Genomic DNA, 23,481 nt, shown 5'->3' with positions numbered 1-23,481 from the left:
GGTATGTACCTAGGTAACGGTTAGTGGCGTAATGTTGGCGCTCCGTGCCTGTTCCTGTTGAATAAAAACTGTGGGACAACCCATGTGCTGTGCCAGGCTAAGCTTCGTCTGCCGGTGGGAACATTAAGCCTTCGCTTGTCAGAGGGATCATTAGGCTCTATGAATTATCATACAATCGGCTTACAAACCGTGCAAAACATAATACAGGTGCGCGTAAGCGGACGCTTCGGACACAACCGAAACTACAGAATTGGCTTAACATCACAGTTGGAACACGCCATCCCTCATTCGTTCGCCTGGCGGGCCACATACGACCGCGCTGACGAGGTTGACCAAGAAATCCGTGTTAGTCATGGCCAGGCCAGCAGGCGAGCTGACCTTCATTATCAGGTCGAGGATGAGGGCCCCTGCCAATTCCTGGCTTGCCCAATGTGGCTAGAAATAGATTGTGATTTCGCCAGTGGGGATGCGAGAAAGCAGCCGAGCCTCGCCGGCTCCTTTCCGCCAACCGGAAACGACACAAAGCGACCGACGTGATTGAGCCATTGCCGCCTTACAAACAACATTTCTCTATCTCAGCCTTCTCTTAATAGCTTTCCAGAGAGCCCTTGACACAGGTATGACCACCTCCCTCTATCTCACAAGTCCTCAGCAAGACTCGAGACCATAGCGACAACAGCTAAGCCTTACACCATGTCAGACACACAGCGAACAACGACCGAGCAAAATGCTTCTAGCGACAAGGAGGCACGATCCGGGTCCGTCGAACTGGTCACCCCGCCAGAGCCGGCTAGTCCTCCGGAACCCGTCATAGTCTACCCTGGCCTTGTGCTGAGCGTTGTGCTGAACTTCGCCTTACTTTTGGCTATGTTCCTAGTAGCGTTGGATATGGTTAGTTTAATCTTGGCGCCCCGCACCATGCCCTGCTAGGAGCCTGGCAGGCTAACCTTTCCTGCACTAAAATTTAGAGTATCATTGCTACCGCGATTCCCACGATCACTGCCGAATTTCACAGCGTCGACCAAACCGGTTGGTATGGCTCTGCGTTCTTCTTGGGCCTGGCCGCCTTCCAGGCATTTTGGGGGAAAGCATACAAACACTTCTCACTGAAGATTGTCTTTCTGACATGCATTGGGCTCTTTGAGATCGGTAGTCTAATCGTCGCCGTTTCGCCTAATAGTACATGCCTTATTGTTGGACGCGCTGTGCAGGGCATGGGCGGTGCCGGTGTCACTGGTGGTGTTTACACTCTCCTCACCTTCATTACGAGACCTGAACATCGGCCCGCCGTCCTAGGTCTCTCTAGTGTTGTCTGGAGTTGCTCTTCTGTTTTGGGTCCCGTGCTTGGTGGTGTCTTCACCCAATACGTGACTTGGCGATGGTGTTTCTGGATCAACCTACCGATCGGTGGTACCACAATGCTCCTCGTTCTGTTCTTCTTCAAAACACCTGCACATTCCCGTGTCGCTAAGGCAAAGCTCAGCGAAATCCCTTTCCTGTTCGATATACCCGGAATACTGATCCTACTTGGGGCTATGACTTGTCTTCTACTGGTACTAGAGGAAGGTGGTGTTGACAGGCCTTGGAATAGCGGCTTCGTCATAGGACTGCTCGTTGCTTTTGGTGTGCTCATGATCATTCTGACATTAGCGGAATGGAAACAAGGAGAGAAAGCTATGGTTGTCCCTCGTATTATGAAGCGCAGAAGTATCATTGCTCTCGGCCTATTCAATCTTACCGCCCAGGGCTCCGGTTTCGCACGAACGTACAATCTGCCTATCTACTTCCAGGCTGCCCAATTAGTCTCGGCGTCTGAATCAGGTGTTCGTACGCTTCCCACGGTTCTCACCACCTGTAAGTCTCATCTCTCAATTCTCTAATTGCTTCTTTGCTAATGCATAACACAGCTATTTTCAGTTTCCTCGGGTCTCTTCTTCTCGGGAAGGTCGGCTATTACCAACCATTTCTGTTCATCGGTGGCATCTTCGTCGCTGTAGGCTCCGGCATGATATACACTCTTGAACCCAACTCCACGGCAGGGCAGTATATTGGTTATCAAGTCTTGGCGGCAATTGGGTCCGGTTTGGTAATCCAAGTCAATGTTATTGTCGCACAAGCATTCTCATCTCGTGCTGACATAGCAGTTACTGTCGCTATCGTCCTCCGTGAGTAAACTTCCTTCCCCACTTAATTATCGGACAATTTCTTACATTTTACAAAGTTTGGCAATTTGTTGGAGGTACCATCGGTGTCTCGGCCGCGCAGAACATTATGAACAATGTCATCCTGCAATCGCTACCAACAGATAACCCCAACCTATCGCCTTCCGCCGTTCTCGCAGCTGGATCTGGTGATCTACGTGCGTTATTCCCTGATCCTGACGACCTTAACATCGTGGTCAATGCGTACATGCGCGGCCTCAAGGCTGCTTGGATCTGGAGTATCGCCCTCTCAAGCTTAGCGGTCGTCATATCCCTGGGTGCTGAATGGAAAAGTGTGCGAGCCGACGATGTCAAGAAACGGGCAGAAAGTAAGGCGGCGAAAGCAGTGGCTGACGCTTGATTTTACGGGAACCCCAGAATCAAACATTGAAAAATCATGAATCATTACGGGACATAGACCGGGATACCTATCTGGACGATTCTAACGGAATTTAAGGTCTTAAAAGACTAGATATAGAGTAACTACAGATCAGCAGCATTATTCAGTGTTGCATTATCATACTGTAGTAGAATGTTTAAGGCGAAAGGCTCGCCTACGGCGGCGTGGCGCGAGGGACTTGTTCAGGCTGAAGGAGCCCTTTCTTTCTAAGGTACTTTAGGTACCTATTAGTTAATGTTACATAGTACCTTCAGGGGGGCGGGTAACTTCCGAGAACGAAGAGTGGAACCCCGGCCCGGCGCCGTAATATAACCCATAAATTCGATTCGCTTGCGGGTTTCCAAATGTGGAAGGCAACACCAAAGACACTTAAAAGTCACACTAGCCGCTTGGGTACAACAGAAGGACCAATAAGAGTCCAATCCAACGTTAAGTTAAGCTTATTTCTTAAGGCATACTAGGTCGTACACGTGGTAATAAAGGCAAAAATTGGAGGCAGTTGCTATTCCCAAGAGTTGATTACCTCGGTGTTTGCCCAAGTCTGTATTGTTAGGAGGCCAGGTAATGCGGATGATATGGGATATCCCGCGCACCCAGATATGTATCTTCGATGTCTCTACCTAAGCAGACTACTTTTAGAATATCGGTGGGGGCGGCGAAGAGTAAAGGTATCTCCTAACCAAGGATATCAAATCCCGAGAAGATAGAATATGTTACCTCGGGGTTCCTAACGAAAAGCAAGTAATTTAATCAAACTAGGTCTACAATAAAACCCCCCTGCGATCGACTTTTGATAAATCGCCCAGTTGTAGGCTCGTCTAGAATGTGGCGGACTGATCCTACTAAACTTGCATCAAATTATATGCAACGTGTATTCTATCGAAGTTGTGATTTTCAGTTCCTTCTTCCCGGTTCCGTGCGACTAGGTTGGAAGTCAAAATACCCGCAGTATCCTGAATCCTACTTCCGGCGCCCGCGCCGATCAAGGAAAGAACAATTAGGTGCCGTCGGTACCGAAGTGGGCAGTTTTATGATGCAAGAATGAGGCGTGATAGGGCGAAGAAAATCAGCCGAAAAGTACCTACGTACACTTGCATACGATGGTAGTCTGAAACAAGGCATTGGATACTCAAATTTCCTGGTCGTAATCATCTCCGCCGGTACCAGTGGTTCTACCACACCTTACCTGGCCCCAGGCACTACATGCAACGTTCTCTAAGTTTAGATCCTAATGGTACTATTACCGGGTTATATTATGTATACTTTGTTCCATGCATGTGAAAACACGTGGAAAATCTAAGGACATGGTGTGGTAGAAGTCGAGAACGTCAAATTAATTAGGTAGCTAAACAAGGAGTAATGAATAAAGGTTGGGTAGACTTATAATTCGAGTAGATAAGACGTATGCCTATCTACGGCCAACACAAGCGATATGATACTTCCAAGGCGCATATCATTATACAATTTAAAGCCGGGAGACTAACTGCTTTGTCCAGTTTCGAAATTAATCAGGATTGCCTACATACCTAGGTAAGTACGTAAGCTAACTGACTACCTACGTACCTTAGGTAGTAAACAGCCAGAGAGCTAAGTATTTCCTACTATACATTCACGAAGTTGCATCGGGCGCCAACGGACATTTAACTATACTCATTTTTCTATAGTCCTTTTCTTCATAGACACCACACGTTATCCGCTTTGGTTATCTATATATCTGAGTACCTAGTATGTAAGCTTTTAAAGTTTAATTAACAATAAAGGGGGCTGAAGCCAATCACTTGAATGTGTTGAGGATCGACTATGTAATACGGCTCAATTTACGTGATTAAATGGGGCTAATGCCATAACAAGGAACATTTATACTATTACGAGAGATGCCAAGGGGGATAGCATCGCTTAAGTCTGTTTAAATCAAAATGAGAGCAGAAGATTGCCTATTTAGTAGGGGTGAAGTCTGGAGCTAACAATGATGATTAAAATGAATTAGATACAGTATTAACATGTTTCGATATAATTTCATGATAATGATTGAAGCGCCTGCGACCCAGTGCGCATTAGTCTGCTCACTCGCGACAGTCTTTCCAGTACCCTAGAATCCACGCGGCCGACTTCTTCTGCTTCCCGGCGCCCCATTTGTTGCATTATTCCTCCTAGATTCTCTAGCGTTCTGCAAACAAGATCTAGAGCTAGATAGCTGCTCTGCTGCTCGTCCAACTCATGTTCACCCAGAGACATCTTTGAGGGTAGACATATGACCCCAAGGTCCGGTAATGTTTGTGCACCCATACTTGGGTAACCGAACATTTGCATAGTTGAAGTAGATGTGTGATGGTATAGGGATGAGTCCTGGGCTCCGTGTTCGGCGAAATTCGAGCCTGGGGTGACCCTATATGTAACAATGGCTGCTTGAAGTAGATCGACTAGCTTCGTGTATATTTCCAATAATGTGTCTTGAACTTCTGAGGCGGAGGGACAATTGCGAGATTGGCATTCTTGCCACTGTAGTGAAAAGTCGACTGTTTGTGAGCTAGCCATTATGATAATATCGAGGCCGATCTCGGTCATACGGCCAACATGCTTCCAAGCTTCTGCTGCCTCCTCAGCACAAGAACATTGTTTTCTAGAGGCGGCCATGATCATGTCAGTTGTAATACCGAGATAGGTAGAGTTAAGATGGATCGAGCAACCTGAACATCTCTCTTCATCCCTAAACCGAGGTGCTTTTCTAGTATGGCTCTAATATGGCAATGACAGGGAGTCTGAGTAAGGTTAGAACCATAAGGGTGTTGTAGGGCGCGGGTGATATAATGTCGTTGCAGCAGGGGAACATTATCGACGAATCAGGCAATAAATAAGTGCCCGATGGGGAGTCAGCCCGCACTGCCAAACAGTAATACGCGCGCTGACTTCTAATATGACAGATGATCCTACAGGAACTTGCCTACATGGCGAGCGATACGAGAATAGTATAGACACAAGTTCCACATGGCAAATTCCCGAACAATCGCCTAATGTAGGTCATGGAAGCTTATATATAATATAAGATAGATTTCTCCGGGCACGTAAGGTAGCGTTCCATGCATATGCGGTTCAGAGTGGTCGTATTATAGACACGTGCATATACGTCTAGCCTAAGTCTTGGTCTTTCCAATACTCCTCAAAATGGAAAAGACCTTCATTGTTCCATGCCCACCTTTTGACGTGAAGTTGTCACATTGGGACCGACACTTCCCTCCTACCCATTCAAAGAGAATTTTATGCTTCTCACTCCCACCTGATGCGGATAAGCAAAGCCTCGTAGGCTACCTCAAGACTGCATTTCATAATACCATTCAACGAATTCCATTCCTCGCAGGCTCCGTCGTCCCTTTCTCCGAAGATGAAGGCAATCGCCCATGGCTCAGGAACATTATTCCGGAGGGAGCAGCCCGGCTAGTGTTCAAAGATCTCTCTGACAGTCTCAACTTTGACGAACTCTCTCGATCAAACTTCTCCCAGCATCTCCTCAATACCGAACAGCTATGCCCGCTTCCGGGAATTTCTTACGTTCAGGATGACCCAGTCGACGTGTGTCGCTTTCAAGCCAATTTTATCACCGGAGGTCTTCTGCTTACCGTATCAATCATCCATATTGCCGCCGATGGTCGGGGAGTTACCGAGGTCACTAAGATCTTTGCGGAAGAGCTCCGTAAAGCGCAAGTAGTTGAGCCTCTTTTCAATTTCAAAACCAGAGAGACCACATACCAGTCCGATAGAACCGCACTTGTAACTGGAAACGGTGTGCGTGGGGATATTGAAAAACACGCTGCTTGGACTTCCTCCACGGCTAACGCACACTCCCAACTAGTTGATGTGGACGACTCTTGCAGAACGTTCCGTATCAGCGCCAAATCCCTTCTGCGTCTCAAAAAGGCTGCCTCTGAACCCTCGTCGGGTCCTGGTGATTGGATTTCGACCAATGACGCCATTACCGCCCTGATTTGGCGCAGCATCATGGCTGCGCGACTACGTGCCGGAATTCTTACCACTGACTCAAAGACTTCTATTACGCAACCTGTTGATTGCCGCTCGCATTTGCACCTACCAGAACCTTATTTTGGCAACGTTCTTTATTTCACAAAGACTTCAATTCCATTTTCTATACTTACGAACCCAAAGAATGGTCTCGGTTCTGCAGCTCGACTGATACGCGCTGAGCTCAAAAATGTTACCGCTGAGACATTCAGAGATCTGGTAGGCTATTCTGAGAGAACCTCTCAGGAGGCCCATACCCGCCTGAATATTATTGAGGATGTATTGACGGAGGGCCTGATTTTGACAAGCCATTTCAAATTTGCGTTGCACGAACTCAACTTTGGTCCTGCCTTTGGCGATGGTTATATGAAGGCTCTGCGTCTGCCAGCAAAGGGCACAATGGCTGGTTCAGTTATTGTGATGCCAAAACTACCAGACGGTAGTTGCGAGTTCATGGTCAGTGAGCGAGAGAGTGTAATCAACTTCCTCGCAGAAGACGAATTTTTCAGTCAATTCATCAAAGAAGAAGACGATACTTCAAGTATCCACTCTGAACGAACCCTCGCTTCCTCTCCACAACCCATTGTCCCACCGAAGAGCGAGAAACTGGCCTCTTTCGTCTCGCACGCTTCACAGACAGCCTTGTCAACACCTAAAGGGCGAGAAGACGTTAAGGTACCAACATTGGTTGTGAGTAACATTAAGGCATCCCAAGTTGGTACGATCAGAGTCATCCAGTTACAGCGTCCCAAGGCCAAGAATGCGCTTTCAAAACAAATGGTACAAGAGTTGAGCCAAGAAATTGAAGCAATTCACCATGAAAGAGGTTCAGGTGGCACGAGAGTCTTGGTCATTTCTAGTGCCGTTGAAGGTGTATTCTGCTCAGGAGCAGACCTAAAAGAACGAAAGAACATGAATCCAATTGAGACCAGAGACTTCTTAACTAGCCTAAGGACTCTATTCACTAGATTGGAGTCTCTCCCGATCCCTACTATCGCCTGTGTCTCTGGTGTAGCACTTGGTGGTGGACTCGAGCTTGCACTTTGTTGCCATCTACGTGTTTTTTCTTCCGACGCCGTGGTTGGTCTACCAGAAACGCGATTAGGTATCATACCTGGCGCAGGTGGAACATATCGACTACCTAAAGTTGTTGGTCGATCGCATGCTCTGGACATGATCTTGACAGGACGTCGAGTTCAAGCATATGAGGCAGCCTCTATGGGACTTTGCGACCGTCTAGTCGCCGCAGATGGACTCGGCAACTCTATTAGTCGTGAAATGAAGCAAGGACTTGCCCTAGCGACCGGTATCTCTTTGGCTCAGGAGATATCTAGCGGCGGACCCATTGCTATACGAGCTGCTATCAGCGCACTTGCATATGGTTGCGAGACTATGGAAAATTCTACCTATGAACTGACTCTCAATACCAAGGACCGCCTTGAGGCTCTACAGGCGTTTGGAGAAAAACGTCATCCTATCTTCGTTGGAGAATGAGGTGGTTGTTAGGCCGCTTGTCTCCTTAGTTGGATGCAATGTGCATCACCTCTTTACGATTACTTGGCCGTCGAACCACAAAACAACTAGATTTCATCTGTATTGGGTAAATTGTATTTTGATACATCTAACGACTACTGTTTTCTTTGTATCATTCAAATTGTCTTACTATTCGGATACGGATTTGTTATGTGGTGGTATACGTCCGAGGGACAAGCAAGGAACACCTCCCGGATGGACTTGGACCTTTCTTCGCTGTTTATCTAACGCATGAGAATGATATTTGATCTTCAATACAAAACACTTCGGGTAGTATCTTAGAATCCCATAATCTATCGTTTCCAATTTGTACATGATGTGATTACAGAATACCTGGGGCACATGTCGCTTCCAACGAACACTTTGGAACCTCCTCAAAGATCATAGTTCTGTTTAATAGGCTAGCAGGCTTCGGATAGCTTACCCCCAACACAAGTCAAGATAAGCGTACGAGTACAGCTACCTATTCTTAAGTTTACTGTGTTTTGTAGCTTTTTCGCTATGAAGAAATTGCTATCCGCCACCGCGCTGACGTGTTCTGTGAGGTCCTTTCACGTAAAACGCGCGTCTAGAACACCAGAGATCAAAGGTACCCCTAATATGGATAAGAGCATGGATAGGGTGGTAGATGACCGCAGCTCTCCCGCAGATCAATCTGGCCATACGTTTCCCAATTTTCGTGCGCAAGGAATCCCACGTGCAACCAAAGTTGAAACGATGTTCGATCTGACCCAGAGAATGCACGCTTCCGGCGCAGCCGCATGAGCTTTCAATCTGGCCGTGAGCAATACCCGCACTAGGCTATTGCTTCAACTTTTTATAAAAAGTAGTCAATGTAACATGTTCCATACCGGTCTTATATCCTTGCCTCACACGGAAACATGTGTTCCCCGAGCTTATATTCAATACTGTGGAGCTTGTTGAGTGTTGATTAGCGATCTACAGGGGGAGCAAATCGGGTTCTTTCGTCCCAGAAATGGCGTTCCGCTTCTAAGTTCAGCTTGCTATCAGAAACGCGAGAACGATTTGGAGCTGAACTAGATCTTCATTAAGTGTTGGCCATCATAAATTGAGTCCCCGCACCGCCTTCATCTAGCATTAGATAATGACGCAATGAATCTGAGCCGTGATTGGCCAAAAGTTACCGAGTGGCTGACAAGGTCTTTTTGCTTTCGAGGCGCTTACCCAATTAAAAATATTGCAATTTGGTTGGTTCAATAGAATCCTCTCGGCGGGCAATATCTACGCCTCACCGAGATAGGTGATACGTAAGTACCTCAGTATACCTAGATATTCACATACGGAGTAGGAAGGTATAAGCGGAGAGTCGAAATACGCAGATGGCGCAGTATATCAAGATGTGTATTTAGGCATTCACATTAAAAATTTCGTATATAAATAACTAAGGGCAACATTAATCCCGCCAGCAGTGGACCTGTACGAAGCGATACGTCTTGGGAAGTATCGGAGAGACCCCTTATTGCCGATATGGGGATAAAGAAAGCCTTAGTATATATATACGATAGTTCCCGTAGCAGTTATTTGCGATCTCGTTGCACAATAACAGAGTTATTAACCCCTTTATATGGTTAGTCCCATGACAAATCCCACAGGATTTCGAGATACTTAGGTAATTATTTTCATAAATAATGCAGATATAATATCAAGCTCCAGTCTCGCTGTTCACAAATCTCATTTCTAACTATGTACCGTCTAGCCAACAATTCTATACTCGCCCTAAGGTGCTTATAGCCCTATACTAATATATCCAACTTTTCTGTACCAAATAGGACTCAAAGAGTTTAACGGAGTGGTAAAGCACTTTACAACCTAAATAGGCAGTTGGGTAAATTAACTGCATGCGCTGAGACTCATTGTCATCAAAAAGAAATGTTTGGTGTAACATGTAAATTTTCTTAATTAAGGTATCGAGCTAGGTATATCTAACAGAACTTCTACTCTAGCCAACATTGTAAACGTTGATGGTTTGCTTGGAAACGAGTATACATAGAGATAGCACCTAACTCCTCGCTTCGTAGTACAACTGTTTTATAGATAAAGATTCGCTACAAACCTTATTAGAGCTACCATATTATTTAGTTTAGGTACATAAAGAACCCCTAAAACTTACACAGGTAGAATCCCCTCGGCTCCTCGGAATTATCAACCATCAGTAAATGGGGGTGGAGGAGGTGGAAGGTGGCGCTTTCCCCACGCCACACAGTCATCGCCGTGAGACTGCCGGTCTTCATTTGTGAAATTCGGACATTGCCTAGTCTGGGCTTTATTGGAGTCACACACGGTCTGCCAACTACACTGACCTAATAAGTCAGCAACTAGTTGAGCGTATATCTGAATATCTTAGTAGTAAGAAAATCTCGAACAGCTACCTCTAAAGAGAAAGGGGCAAATGAAACGAGATATAATATACCTGCGGGCTCGCGTTCAGCGGCCCCCTGCCACAGGTAAGGCAGTAAAAGTACCAAGTGATCGCGTGACACATCGAGGAGGGATATTAAAATGCTTTTGATATGAAACCGCCCAAGAGGTTGTTACAGGGGCAAAATGATTGGGTTTTAAACACGGCGGTGTGCATACTCCCAGGGGCTCTAGTCAAGCCGTGAAGAGTTGGCAGAACAGGGGGATATTGTTGCAAAGTCTAGCAATCTATACGGAATTAAATCGATAGGAACATGTTGCCATTTAAAACTATATAGAGACCAGTTCTTCCACAGACATGAATAGGCAAGCGAGCTATACAGGTCTCGGGATAGTTGGCCATTCGTTCCTAAATCCGACTATATCTGATAAGATAGATCTGAGACGGAGGGTGAGGTTGTTTCGTACAATCTAGCGTGCAAACCGAAAAGCGACTTAGGTTACACAGATCTCAAAGGTTACACAGAGATCTACATGGATCTTAATATGCACTTAGATTGCTTCATTTTGGCTTATTTCTCTCGGATCACTTGGCATTTATAATCATCTGCTCTCTTTAATGAACAGTTTCATACTATTAGTCATTCATTACACATCTAAATATCTTGTTATACTAGGAATTTTCCGGAACATTTCCTTTTCGACCTTCCCCGTTGGTTGCTAGCCCCTATTTCATGAGTGATTTACTATGGGTTATAATTTTCACGTGAGATCACATCAACCTCTTATAAGATCTGGTGATGGAGCATAGTAGTATAAGCATTTATAGCTCGTCAGTTAAGACTCCAAAACAAATGGGCCTTTCTGTGGGAAATATGTCTATTGGTTCCGTACGAATATCTTGGCCATTAGCAATCATCAACCCCCCCTCTTCCCCGCTCTAGTTCCCCCCATAATTGAACTGTAGCTTCTAGCTACACGCCCGAAATAACTCTCACGAATAAGCGTTCACCTAGGTGCAGAGCGCGAGTATCCCGATAATAGCTAGAATATGTTATGGTAGCGACAGTTTAACCACTAATATAATTTGTCCGTGTCGCTCTCCAGGCCTAAAACATCTAAAGCGATATATTTATAAGAAAAGGAGATATAAAAGCTCTTTCAATGCTTAGGAAAAGACACGTGATTAATTATAATTCAAGTGATAGGAAGTACCCGAAACAGTATGATACCAAAAAGGTAAAGAGTTGGCCTTATTCGGAAGCTAGATGAGGATAAATAAGGAAGGGGACTCTTTTATCTCAAGCTACCACCTTCCTAAGATACCTAGGTACGTATGCCAAGGTACGAGTGCCGACGGACTGGAAGATTTCCCCAGGCGATGATCCCCTCTAAGCTAGCATTGCTAAACTCTATTTAGCGGGTCCTCCACATGTTAGAGTTCACCATCCAGGTACCTACATGTGCAAGTAGATAGGTACCTGGAAGTACGAAATGGGACATACTTCACAATGTGCCTATGTGTAAGTAGCTAGCGAAAGGCATCAAAAGGCGATCGGATTGAATAAAATTAGATACTCCGACAGAAATATCCAATGAATACGACTTCCTACGCGAGGTCGGATGCATCGCGTGATGAAGGGTAATAAACTAGTAGAGCTAAGCCAACTCTCTTTCTCAATAATTGCGCTTGGGTATAGACATGTATCCGACCTAATCATATGTATTTGATGCGAAATATTGAAGTGTAGAATAATTATGTTGATTTGACAGGTCAGTACGCATTTAAAGATTTCAAACCATAATTGCTTTTAACCAGTAACTTTGATAGGGGGGAATTAATGAAGTACACGATTAACTTAAGAACTTAAATCGAGAGGCCATTGCGAAGTAAGCGGAACGACACCTATATAAGATCGGAGATCTCTGCTTCTATGTCTTCAATAAAATACAAATCTTTTTCTTTATTTTTTTTGTCTTTCGAACGTTGTATCCATTAGACTTTTTAAGTTACTAAAAGTCGATGGGTGAAAAGAAAGAGATCATTGGCCCAAACAGCAATATAAGCTCTATTATCCCTACTCGTTCTTGGATGGCTGCGAACTCAAACGTACAAGATTGGAATGCTTGAAGAGGTACTAGGATACTTTCCAAGGTTTGTACAGTGCCTTCCCTGTTTTGTTCCCTTTCGTTGGTCGGCACTGGCCGTCCTAGGGGAACCTTGGAACTTGTAGCCACACATAACGAGGGGGGAAACGCCTAAAAAACCGGCGAATAGCAGGGGCTTACGCGCTGAAAGTGCTAAATATGACACCTGTGGCTTCCAAATTCGAGCGTCAAAACCCCACCATGGAACGGCGTAATTCCTTCCCCTCAGGCCCCTCGCAGCTCTCGCAGCTCTCGCAGCCCACGCACACATCCAACTCCTCCACCTCTGCCCCGCATCGTCCCTCTTCTGAACAACGACAACCGCTCAACCGTCATTCAGCATCACCTTCAGCATCACAACCGACGCCTAGCGAGGCGATAGGAGAGCTGCATAGGGTACAAGGTATGTCGCAAACCCCCAATACCATTTAATGTCGTACAATCATCCTTTTCGGATCTTATTTTTCATCTCCGTAGACCTAGAACCCCGCTGACTCAATTCCTCAGCCGCATCATCTCACTCCGGTCCTGGAAGTACCGGGAATGAAGTCGACGGATCTAGTCGGCAAAAGAAAAAATCTCTATGTCTTTCGCGACTCTATCACCGGTTAAGGCGAAATCCCCCGGGCGCTGATTCACCCTCTTCATTTTCTTCTATCTCACCTTCGTTGCCGTTGAGCTTAGCCCCCACGCCACTATTCCCCGGACTTACCACCCTACAACCCCATTCATCAGAAATTCTCCGAATTACATCACAGACATTTGCATCACTAACACACCTATTACACACTACCAAGCAAATAGTATTACCTCCTCCAGGGTCGATTCCATGCCAACAGTTCTATGCCCATTTGCTTATTGAATTGATCATACAGCTTAATCAAAAAAGGGCTGAGGCATTCCACCGGCCCTACCTTTCTTCATTACTGGAAGGGCTGGGGGGATTCTTATTTCCCGAAAACGAACCCGTTGGCGACCCAGGCTTGAATTCGTGGGTAGTAAGGTTCACTCGAGCTGTCCTCGGGCGCACTACAATTTCCAAGGCTTTATCCATACTCTACCGCAGAAATCAGAAGGACCAGGAAATTGGAAATCTACTAGCATCCAAAATGACGGAAAGAAGAAGCACGAAAGATATCCGTCCCGATGACGACGAACATGACGGGAATGTAATCAGCCTGAGGCGCAACAATTTACAGGATGCCGAGATGGCAGAGTCTCCCATGATGATGATGACACCTGCACAGACATCAGCATCCACTTCCTACGCGACCATTCCTTCAAGATCTTACGCGAGACCTGTGACGCGATCTATGACCAATTTTGGCCTTGACGGTCAGTTAGATGCAACAACCTACACTGCTGATACGCCCATCTCTTTTGGAGAGAGGCTCAATAAATCGTCCAAGAAGCGTACATCTAACACAAGTGGATCCAAACTCGAGAACTCAAGGGATATCCAGTATGTTAGTCAAGGATCGGGCGATTTCGAGGCAGATGAAGACGAGGAAGAAGAGGCGGTGGATGAGGTGGATGACCAAGATCGAAACCACCAAGACCGGCCGCTTGCATCGCTAGATCCGGGCCCATCATCCAGAACTCACCCAGAGATTGGCCAGCTTCGAGTGGCGTCTCGCCGGTCAGCTCGTATCAACGATCGTAAGATTGCAATCGAAAGCTCTACCGACATTACACCAGCACCAGCAAAGAAGCGAGCACGAAAGGCCAGTGGATCTGAGACAGGTTCTATTATATCTGTTCGTCGTTCACCGAGATTCTGGAAACCACCCACGGAGTTCCACCTGTATAACAATTTACCGAACGAACTAAAGATGATGATATGGGAGGCCGCTATCGAACCGCGACTCCTGTATGTATGTAACAGATCTTCGTACTCGCATACCCCTACCATTCTCCTGCCACCATTTGGAGTCCAGAACAAGATCCCCACATGGTTTACTGCATGCCGCCTGTCGGTATGGATCGCTCGCCTTCATTACGAAAAGCGGTTTGCTCTTTATAACTTTGGTAACCCCGCTATCGATCGCACATTAATCCAGGATGTCAACCTTCATAACGACATTGTGATTTTCGAACCCTGCCACGGAGCGTGCCGTGGATGCCATTGTGCTCGACATCAGTACAGCGATGACGATCGCTCCGCAGTACGCTTCTTGGCTATCCAAACAGAAGCACCAATGCTTCCCGTTGGGGCGGATCCGTGTTGGCAGACTGTCACAAAATCGTGGCCTAACGTGGAGACCCTCTACCTGATGCGACGTGCTGTTAGGGGCGTCGACAGAAGTGAGAAGGCAATGATTCGTGTTAAGACTAATGAGCACGAAGTCACTCTCCTGAAACAGTTTGAGCAGTGGAAGAAGGGACCAGGATCGGGTGTAAGGGTGACCAAATTGGAGTTCGTCGAGGTAGTAGCGAAAGAGAACACAACCACCGACCCAAAGGAGCGCTATCAGTCGGTTACTGACCGGTTGACTGGTCTTTCAGAGGACATAATCATCGGTTAAGGGCCCTTTGCAGGATGACAGGAGAAGCAGGGCTCCACAACATTTTATACGTGTATTAAACTCCGTCCAAGCTGGCTGCAGATTCCCCGCATTTTGCTCATCAGCATTTGCTGTCCAACGATCTTCTCTTCGTCTCCAATTTTGCACTGAAAGGTTAGTTTACATCATTCATTTCCTCTACGTATTTGTTCCGTGACTTATTTTCTATTCAGTTCAGACGCTAGGGCGGAGTTTACCGGGTTTGCCGCATCAGCATACGGACGAGAATTTGGCGACGCATTGGCGACCGTTGTCTCCGGGGCCTATTGACGAACAATGCCGCATCTAGCCATCGCGCTGAAGGCTCGACCATCAAGATTTCGAGACCTATCCTCCGATACGACATCCGATTTCAAGGGACCATACAATAACATTCTGAAAGAAAGCTACTTAGGAGCGGAGCCTTTTCCCCAAAGAACACCAATGGCTCATGAATCTCTGAATACGGAACTTACCAATTTCCCGAGTAAAAAGCTCGGCCGTCTTTCCTGAGTAGCATAAACGCGAGACTAACGTGGGGTTGGAACTGGAGATTTGCTAGAGCCCACCATCAAAATTTGACGCCCTCTTCGGAGTTGATAAACTCCAGTACGAATACTCGCGATTACAAATGCCATACCGATAAACAAGCCGAATGGGCCAATGCGAGCTTGCCTACCTACTGGAAATTATCTAAACTTGCACCTCGATTATTTCGGTTTTATCTAGCTCACCTAATGGTGATTAAACTATTCGGATTAGCCCAGAAATAGCATGCGAAATGATCGTCCTAGCATAGGCTGGATCTGTATCGATATATTTAAATGGAGAGGGCGAAGTCATATAGAACACAATACCTTTCTTCAAACTATCCGATAATATAATCTAATATCTTGCCGTCTAACTGGTGCGTATTGGGCATCTAATCGTCGCTGACAAGCCGATGCCAGTCGTATATCCGATAGCGCCGACTTAGTTTACCAGTACTGAATAATTACACTGGCCGGGATCGACCCTTTACAATGGTGTTTACAGTGCTTTGAGTTGCTAGATGAATTCCGAGAGCATTGCTCTCACCTTGCATTCGCCTTGCGCGTGACCGCAACTCGGTGGGGCTCCACTTGAGGACCAAGCATGCGACCATCGACGTGCGATACCTATAAAAGAAATGAAAAGGACGGGAAGTGCGAAACATCACTGCTTTGTCAGAACAACCAATTTAATAGTCGATCTATTGTTTTGGAAGATTTTTGTTAATGCACGGTTATATTCACTATGGTTGTCTCGTCATGCAGGTCATGTGTTCAAATATGATAGGTTCTTCTCGCAATTTCGCACGGGCTGGAATGCTGGCGAGTATTGGGTTGTGCGAAAGGCCGGGCGCTGACCTGTGAAATTAAACCTTTGTTTTAAGGTATCTTTGAGATATTTGCGCTGCAATCAATGCGCAAAAGAAATATTGCCAAAGCCAATAAACTAGTCCGATCCCCTGAACCCATGATATAAACTCCAAACCGTGATTCTTTCCGCACCCGTCCTTGTTGTGGCTGTCCTTGCGAGCGCCTTCTTAAATGAAATATGATATATTAAGGAAAATTATATAGTAAAGTTAGCGCTTCAGATACATGTCGTGCGCCAATGACTTTTGTTCTCTCGTTTCGTTATAGTCGATGTCATTAAATTTGTCGTTGAACTTGTTGAAATCGTAGTTATCAAGCTCAACTGTTCCCTCCGTTACGCCAGGGGTGGTGGTGGTGGTGTCATGGAGGGGTTCTTGTTGCTGAAATGATTCCTTCATAGCCTTCTTCAGGAATCGGTTGATAGCTTTCCGCTTCAAGTCTACCTCCACGCAGTCCCGGACGAACAGGATAAAATGCAAGACACTAGCGGGGTTAGCCAACTTCGCGGTGAACGTAATAGATCATCTCGATACTTACGATAGGAAGAAGGCGAGCACGGTATCAGCAGCAGCCATCTGAAACCAGAACCTGCTCCTACTGTAGCCGGGGACAATGGATGATAGCCAATTGTTCCGGTTACCGGCGCTTATGTGCAATTGCCAGATATTTATCGTGGCGAGGACGAGGAACGCTGAGGTGACAAGGCCCCCGAGAGAGAGCGTCAGCTCGAAACCAAGGGCTACCGACGGCCGGATACCTGTCTTCCTCCTCTGAACACACGTGACGATCAACTCTGCGATATCATAAAGTAACATTGCTGAAGACTGATAATTCAATGGTTTAGTATGTGCCATGGAGATATTGAAGCGAGTTAAGCCGATTTACTCACTAGCGTAATCCCCATGATCGGATATTGCATTAAATTGAAAGGTGCCGAAAATCCTGCGAGGGCTATTCCGAAGAACGGGAGTCCGACGATGAATGATATGATTCGGAACGCGTATCGTACTTTATCCCACGTGTCTTGGTGTGGCGTCCTCCATGAATCTATTTCTCCATTGACGGTTATCCTGCGGGTGGTGGATTTACCCTTTTCGCGATCCATGTTGGGCGGTGGTCTTTTTCAATCGCTGGATGGTATTGTGGTGGGATGTTGAGCTGGGTTAGTTAGGGCATTCAGCTAGATTGTCGCGTCTCACGCATATACGCATACGGGACGGGGCAAAGAGCGATGTAATAGATGTTTTATTTTCCTTGCTGTGTTAGATAGTGGCTGACGGCGAAACAGCTCTGGTAAATAGGGTGGAAATACGAATTTCGCAAGCGCCGCGGTTGATCTGCGACACCCGTACCTAAACGAACATACTAGATGACAGAATTATTCATTCTTGGGTCTTAGAACATCCTTCTAAATCACGTCCGTAGATCCGTCTTTCTAGCTAGGAACCACCCACACGAAGTTACCTTCGTCGAAATCTCAACCACTAGGAATCGAATTAGCTGATGATTGTCGGGATTTCTTACCCGATTCTACCATATCGACTAGGCAGCACAATTAACTTGTGGGGTCAAACGGGATCGCCCATGTTCTGCATGGCCAAGGGGGTCGTGTTGAGGCTGTGTTGTGTTACCCCTACGCTAGATATGCTAGTATTGTTCATAATGTTCATATTCAGGCACTTTGATTCCTGAAACAGGTGGTAATGAGCTTCTTTGTGAATGGTTCTGTGTAGGGATTAGAAGAGGCGTTGCCGACTTGGCCGTTTGAAAACCTGAACACAATGTAATGAAAGTGGCTGAGGCATATTAATGCTCGTAGGATTTGATCATGATGATTGAAAGTTGCAGTTTTGTCTCGATCTCTCTTTCGATTCTTGACCCCGGACTTGTGGGAAAACCGAAATATTATGTGTGGCACCTCAAAACATAGAATGCGACCAATAGTGGAATTAAAATCTATTCACGCATCGGCTGGTACCATCAATTAAATAGCCAATGGTGCGTTTCGTACGATTGGCGCCAGCGAACAATAAAAGGAAGGATCAATTGATTTCCTAAACCGTTCGTTATGGAGGATCATCGCTGACAACTGCTGTGAAAATTGGATACACCGAGCAGAACGAACGGGGAAGGAATACCTAGGTACTTAAAAAGAAAGTCCGATTGATAATTGCGAAAAAATGACGAAAATCTTGTGCCCCCACACCGGATTGAACGATGGACCTCAGCATTCCTGACACATTTCTCCTAGAAGGTGAAATCTTACAAGTGCTGCGCTCTACCACTGAGCTATAAGGGCTAGACCTGGATGAGGTATCCAGTACTTGTGATGATTGGCCCTCTATTATACACCTAAATATTCTACTGGGGCATCACGTGCTGGCTACACACAAACAGCTCAAGTTCGCTTAACCAATACTCTCGGTGAGTACCTAGGTATTTAAATAACTCGAATCACAGCACTGGTGTATTAAAATCATCATAATTTTTCTAGGTTGTGTTAGTTGAAGGCCTATCGGGGACACGTTGCAGAATACACAGAGGTAGAGTATAAATGAAGCCAGATTGCCCCCTCGAGGCCGCTAAGGGAAAACGGGTCGATCAGAGGGCGAAGATAATTTTATTGACTCTCGTTCATTATTCGAGTTATTAGTATGATCACGGTGGTATAATACTGGATATGACCTAGTAAAGCAGCTGGGATTGCAGATAATATTGAGTCCCAAAGAGACCCATTATGCTAATCTTTAGGGTTGACTACTTTCTCAAATGCATACTAAGCATCCTTACTCGTAAGAGCCTTGGCAACAGATTCCCATGGGAAATTCGTCCTCAGAGTACTCTAGTAGACGACATGTCCGCATATATAGTATCGCCTGACCCTGTACGAGACCGCAACATTCACTCTCCATCTTAGTCAATCTTATTCTTAAGTGCCGGAGGTGTGATACAGTAGGTACGAGTTGCTTATCCCGCCGATATTCGCGGCGACTGACTTAGTATCGCAATCCCGCCGACACACCAGAGTGGCTTGATAACATCGTCAACACGGGCTGCAGAAGCGTGCGCTTCACCCGTGCGAGATGGAAAATCCATAATAACCTCAGCGCCTTCGTATCTGACGAAATACCTGGCACTCTGCTGCTTCGCCGGTGCGCTCTCGCACTCCATTGGTCTTGAAAGCTCGTAGCCTCCGGAGGTTTAAATCATCGTGAAACCAAGAAACACCACTCATCTAAAGATGCGGCGCCCTCCTGCTCTCACTGCAAATCGTTCGCCTCCGTTCTGCGTCTGCTGATTCCAGACCATTAAGCTTCCCAGAGCTCCACCATTCTCAGATGAAGCTTTGCGGCGTCTGTAGGCTTCTCGAAGATGTTCGGGTCGTAGTGGGGCTTGCCGGCGATACTCCGATAACTCGTTCGTAGGTTGGAGATCGTCGTCCGACAAGTCGGTTTGCTTTTCGCCTAGTTGTACCCATTCTTCTTGTATCTCGCGTGCCGATTCCACGATATCTCCTAAGTACATCTTGCATACGACTTGCATCATCTGGTGAACGTTGGTCGGACAGGATTGGGAAGTGACACTGTTGATATGCTATGCCGTGTTAGCCATGCCACGATATAAATAGTATATCAGGATGCGACAACTTACTCTTTTGACGTCCGCGTTTTTCAGAGTCTGACGATGCCAAACCTCGTAACGCTCGAATTGTTGAGTATCCATCTGCGCCTTCAAGAGCGCATTAAGTTCCTTCTCTTCCTCTATTTGCTCCTTGGTACGAGCAGCAGACATACTGGCCATGTTCTCCGGTATCTCGAACTCTTCCTCTTTCCTCCCATCCGCGTCGCCATCTTTGCCTGCATTATTCCCACTCACGCCACTAAGCACTGTCGCAGCGCGACCTCCTACAACACTCGGCGATCCATCTCGCACAGCTTCAGCAGCCGCTTCGCTTGCTCGTTCCGCTTTCGACTTCCTACCGCGTTTTTTCTTCGCGGGTGCGCCGCTGACCTGACTTCCACTAACGAGACTCATGGTATCGATACTTGGGGACCGTTGGTATGAGGGAGAGAACGATTGAGGTTGCGATTCGTCGGGAGGGAATGAGGTCTGTCGTAGAGGATGAGCTGAGCCTGCGGAGGCCACGGACATAGTAGATGCTTTTCGTCGCTTGAGAGAGGGCGGCTGAACAGATAGATCAGCAGCTGCAGAGCCGCGCTTCTTCGATGGCAACTGCGCGCTAGAATACGGTGGAGAGCCCGCAGGCGAGTAAGCACGTGGAGGAGACGCCATGGTGTCTGGAGCGCCTAGTTTAGTGAAGTCCACTCGAAGATCAACAGTATGATGACGGCTTCGGGCTAACGAGGTATTAGGGAGGTGTGTCGGAGTCAGTTCGGATTGAATGAATGTGGGAACTATTGAATTTCGCGGTCGGATATGGCGGTTCGCTCAAGATTGAAGTGAAAGACGTTGGTATTTTATTAAAAAGGAGTATGTAGTGGTAATAAAACGCGAACTGCGATGAAGAAAGTCAGAAAGTTAGAAAGTTAGGGAGCGACAAGATGAGATAACGAGCTAGGGCGCGACTAGGTACCTAAATGACGAAGAGCTAAATTAATGTGGACCATGATTCGGTACGTACCGGAGGTCCTGGCTGACTGGAGTAACTGATAAAAGATAACGCAGCTTATGTAATTTTGTCATACCCCGCGGACTTTCAGAATATCCTATCGGCTCGATAAAAGGTATGTAATAAATGCATGTTAAATTGAGTTTTCCAAGCTAAGCAAAATAAAGCTAAAGCTAGCAATTGGTTGTGCCTTAATGATGTGACTCAATTATTTTGTTCAGTCATCCAAACTTACAAACCTACATATTCCTAAGCGTACCTACATAAGCACGTAAACTTTGCTTCCTACTACATGTACATGCACCTTACCCAAAGGAATTAATTGAAATTCCTTTTCTAGTTTCTCCACTCCGTTCCTGGTACAAATCCCAAGACTTTCCGCCTCATCCACCCCACCGACACCGAAGCTGTATGCGACATTTCCCATAACGCCCTTGCGCCGATTGACGCTTTGGCCAGAGAAATAAGCAAGATGCCCCAGTTCAATGAACACAGCCCGATCGATCGGGATTCCGCCGTGCCAGATCCATCCAGCCCTTCCATTACCGGCCTTTCCGATATTAACGACTCTGTTACCGGCGACGAGAAACAAAGGCGCGATAATAGCCGCGACTCGAGGAAGGCCAAAAAGCGAAAGAGAAGAAGAGAACGAGACAACGGGACATCTGAGGCCAACGGACATGACGACACACTAAATAGAAGGAGTAGCATAAGCAAGGCTGCGCGAGATCCCAGAGATGAGCCACCGAAAAAGAAGAAAAAGAGAAAGGCTAAGAGAGAGGGTACCGAGACAAGATCTCCTAGCCCATTTATTGACTTCGACGGCCTAAGCAGACCAAGTACGTTAATAAATAACCCACTTGATTGGATATGCATTAGGACTTACACAACCTAGGTCGAGGTACTCGAGAGCGACTAGAGGAAAGCCCTGAGCAAGCAGCCGAGAGATTCGAGAAGCTGAGAGGAGCTGTTCGGACAATCCTAGAATGCGTCGGCGAAGATCCTGACAGAGAAGGTGTGCTAGATACACCAGCGAGATATGCGAAGGCCATGTTATTCTTCACCAAGGGATACCAACAGAATGTTAAAGACGTCGTCAACAATGCTATTTTCCGCGAGAATCATAATGAGATGGTTATCGTAAAGGACATCGAATTGTTCAGTCTTTGCGAGCACCATTTGGTACCATTCACTGGGAAAGTAAGTTATCTCAGTCCCCCGCACGATGGTCCAGTTCTCATCGTTTGTAGATGCATATTGGATATATCCCGAGAAACAATGTCATCGGCATATCCAAACTGCCTCGCATTGCTGAGATGTTCAGTCGTCGGCTACAAGTTCAAGAGCGACTTACGCGAGAGGTTGCCAACGCCATCATGGAAGTTTTAAAACCCCAAGGAGTTGCCGTTGTCATGGAGTCAAGCCATCTTTGCACTGTCATGAGAGGGGTCGAAAAGACTACTACCAGCACCATTACCAGCTGCGTACTTGGATGCTTCGAGAAAAAAGAAAAGACTAGAAACGAGTTTCTAAACTTGATTGGACTGAACAGATCAATAAGGTAAACTTGGATGATGGTAACGTATCTATCTATGCTACATATGGGTGCATTTAAGGCGTTCTGGATTAACGTAGCGTGGGATCTCAACATCAAGCCCGTCGCTGAAGAGGCGAGGGTAAATGCATATGGCACTAGAGTCAAAGCAGGCTCAACGCCTCTGGGAAGATCATATTGGCGTTCAAGGTTTGATATTCTTCAACATTGGCATTATCTAGCATCAACTGCATAATTTATGCATTCATTTGCAGCGTTAATAAAAGGCACATACCTGATTTGTGATCATTTTAAGTAGCGTGACGAAGTTTATGGTGGGATTCGTCCACTCTTAAAATCCCACCCTACAACCATGAAAAGGCGATTACGTAAAGCGCAAAAAGAAGAATGGGTACAAATCATCCAAAGAAAATCAAGAGTTTCCAACTAAAATCATCTCTTATACAGAGGAAACATCCACCAGGACTAGCGATACCATTGAATGTTCTTAGTTAACGAGCCAAAAAAAAACTCTGAACAGGTGAAGGTTATCACCAAAAAAGTACCTACTCCTTTAGGAAAGATCCCAGAACACTAGCCAATGGGATTGCTTCCCTCATGTTTAAGCTCGCTGTCTGCATGAACTTGTCACATAGTTATACACGGATTTACATACAATACGGCACAAGCTTGATAGGA

At 46.2% G+C, this 23,481-nt stretch overlaps 7 protein-coding genes and 1 non-coding gene across 8 annotated transcripts; 4 read left to right on the top strand and 4 right to left on the bottom strand.

Annotated features, from left to right (window-relative positions):
* Positions 1 to 693: 693 nt before the first annotated feature.
* Positions 694 to 2,562, top strand: F4822DRAFT_426646 (putative MFS transporter; the record flags this gene model as incomplete). Its single annotated transcript, XM_051460604.1, has 4 exons — positions 694 to 891; positions 969 to 1,854; positions 1,908 to 2,165; positions 2,222 to 2,562. The coding sequence occupies 4 exons, from the start codon at positions 694 to 696 to the stop codon at positions 2,560 to 2,562; spliced, it is 1,683 nt and encodes a 560-aa protein (XP_051316575.1).
* A 1,980-nt stretch (positions 2,563 to 4,542) lies between these two features.
* F4822DRAFT_163549 (uncharacterized protein) lies at positions 4,543 to 5,280 on the bottom strand. Its single transcript, XM_051453176.1, has one exon. The coding sequence runs from the start codon at positions 5,239 to 5,241 to the stop codon at positions 4,618 to 4,620; it is 624 nt and encodes a 207-aa protein (XP_051316574.1). The 5' UTR covers positions 5,242 to 5,280; the 3' UTR covers positions 4,543 to 4,617.
* Positions 5,281 to 5,724: 444 nt separating this feature from the next.
* On the top strand, positions 5,725 to 8,366 carry F4822DRAFT_442058 (putative enoyl-CoA hydratase/isomerase family protein). The gene has a single exon (XM_051462945.1). It carries the CDS (start codon positions 5,764 to 5,766, stop codon positions 8,107 to 8,109), a length of 2,346 nt encoding a protein of 781 aa, XP_051316573.1. The 5' UTR covers positions 5,725 to 5,763; the 3' UTR covers positions 8,110 to 8,366.
* Positions 8,367 to 12,834: 4,468 nt separating this feature from the next.
* Positions 12,835 to 15,200, top strand: F4822DRAFT_426643 (uncharacterized protein; the record flags this gene model as incomplete). The annotated part of the gene is made up of 2 exons (XM_051460603.1): positions 12,835 to 13,078; positions 13,183 to 15,200. 2 exons carry the CDS (start codon positions 12,835 to 12,837, stop codon positions 15,198 to 15,200), a joined length of 2,262 nt encoding a protein of 753 aa, XP_051316572.1.
* A 1,516-nt stretch (positions 15,201 to 16,716) lies between these two features.
* On the bottom strand, positions 16,717 to 17,922 carry F4822DRAFT_163503 (uncharacterized protein). Its single transcript, XM_051453175.1, has 3 exons — positions 17,508 to 17,922; positions 17,156 to 17,442; positions 16,717 to 17,101 (listed from the first exon to the last, which is right to left on the bottom strand). The coding sequence occupies exons 1-3, from the start codon at positions 17,721 to 17,723 to the stop codon at positions 16,828 to 16,830; spliced, it is 777 nt and encodes a 258-aa protein (XP_051316571.1). The 5' UTR covers positions 17,724 to 17,922; the 3' UTR covers positions 16,717 to 16,827.
* Positions 17,923 to 18,813: 891 nt separating this feature from the next.
* Positions 18,814 to 18,917, bottom strand: F4822DRAFT_t44. The gene has a single exon. It is a non-coding gene; the product is annotated as a tRNA-Thr (tRNA).
* A 260-nt stretch (positions 18,918 to 19,177) lies between these two features.
* On the bottom strand, positions 19,178 to 21,190 carry F4822DRAFT_394422 (TAFII28-domain-containing protein). The gene is made up of 2 exons (XM_051457362.1): positions 20,270 to 21,190; positions 19,178 to 20,212 (listed from the first exon to the last, which is right to left on the bottom strand). The coding sequence occupies exons 1-2, from the start codon at positions 20,909 to 20,911 to the stop codon at positions 19,850 to 19,852; spliced, it is 1,005 nt and encodes a 334-aa protein (XP_051316570.1). The 5' UTR covers positions 20,912 to 21,190; the 3' UTR covers positions 19,178 to 19,849.
* Positions 21,191 to 21,413: 223 nt separating this feature from the next.
* On the top strand, positions 21,414 to 23,081 carry F4822DRAFT_394421 (GTP cyclohydrolase I; the record flags this gene model as incomplete). The annotated part of the gene is made up of 3 exons (XM_051457361.1): positions 21,414 to 22,087; positions 22,144 to 22,448; positions 22,499 to 23,081. Coding segments are annotated over exons 1-3 (982 nt in total), but the record flags the coding sequence as incomplete, so codon positions are not given.
* Between the last annotated feature and the right edge of the window lie 400 nt (positions 23,082 to 23,481).

This window comes from Hypoxylon trugodes, assembly GCF_022578975.1.
Source record: "Hypoxylon trugodes strain CBS 135444 unplaced genomic scaffold F4822scaffold_3, whole genome shotgun sequence".
Classification (NCBI taxonomy): Eukaryota; Fungi; Ascomycota; class Sordariomycetes; order Xylariales; family Hypoxylaceae; genus Hypoxylon; species Hypoxylon trugodes.
The sequence above is the reverse complement of the archived record's forward strand: the minus strand, read 5'-3'. Positions and strand labels throughout refer to the sequence as shown.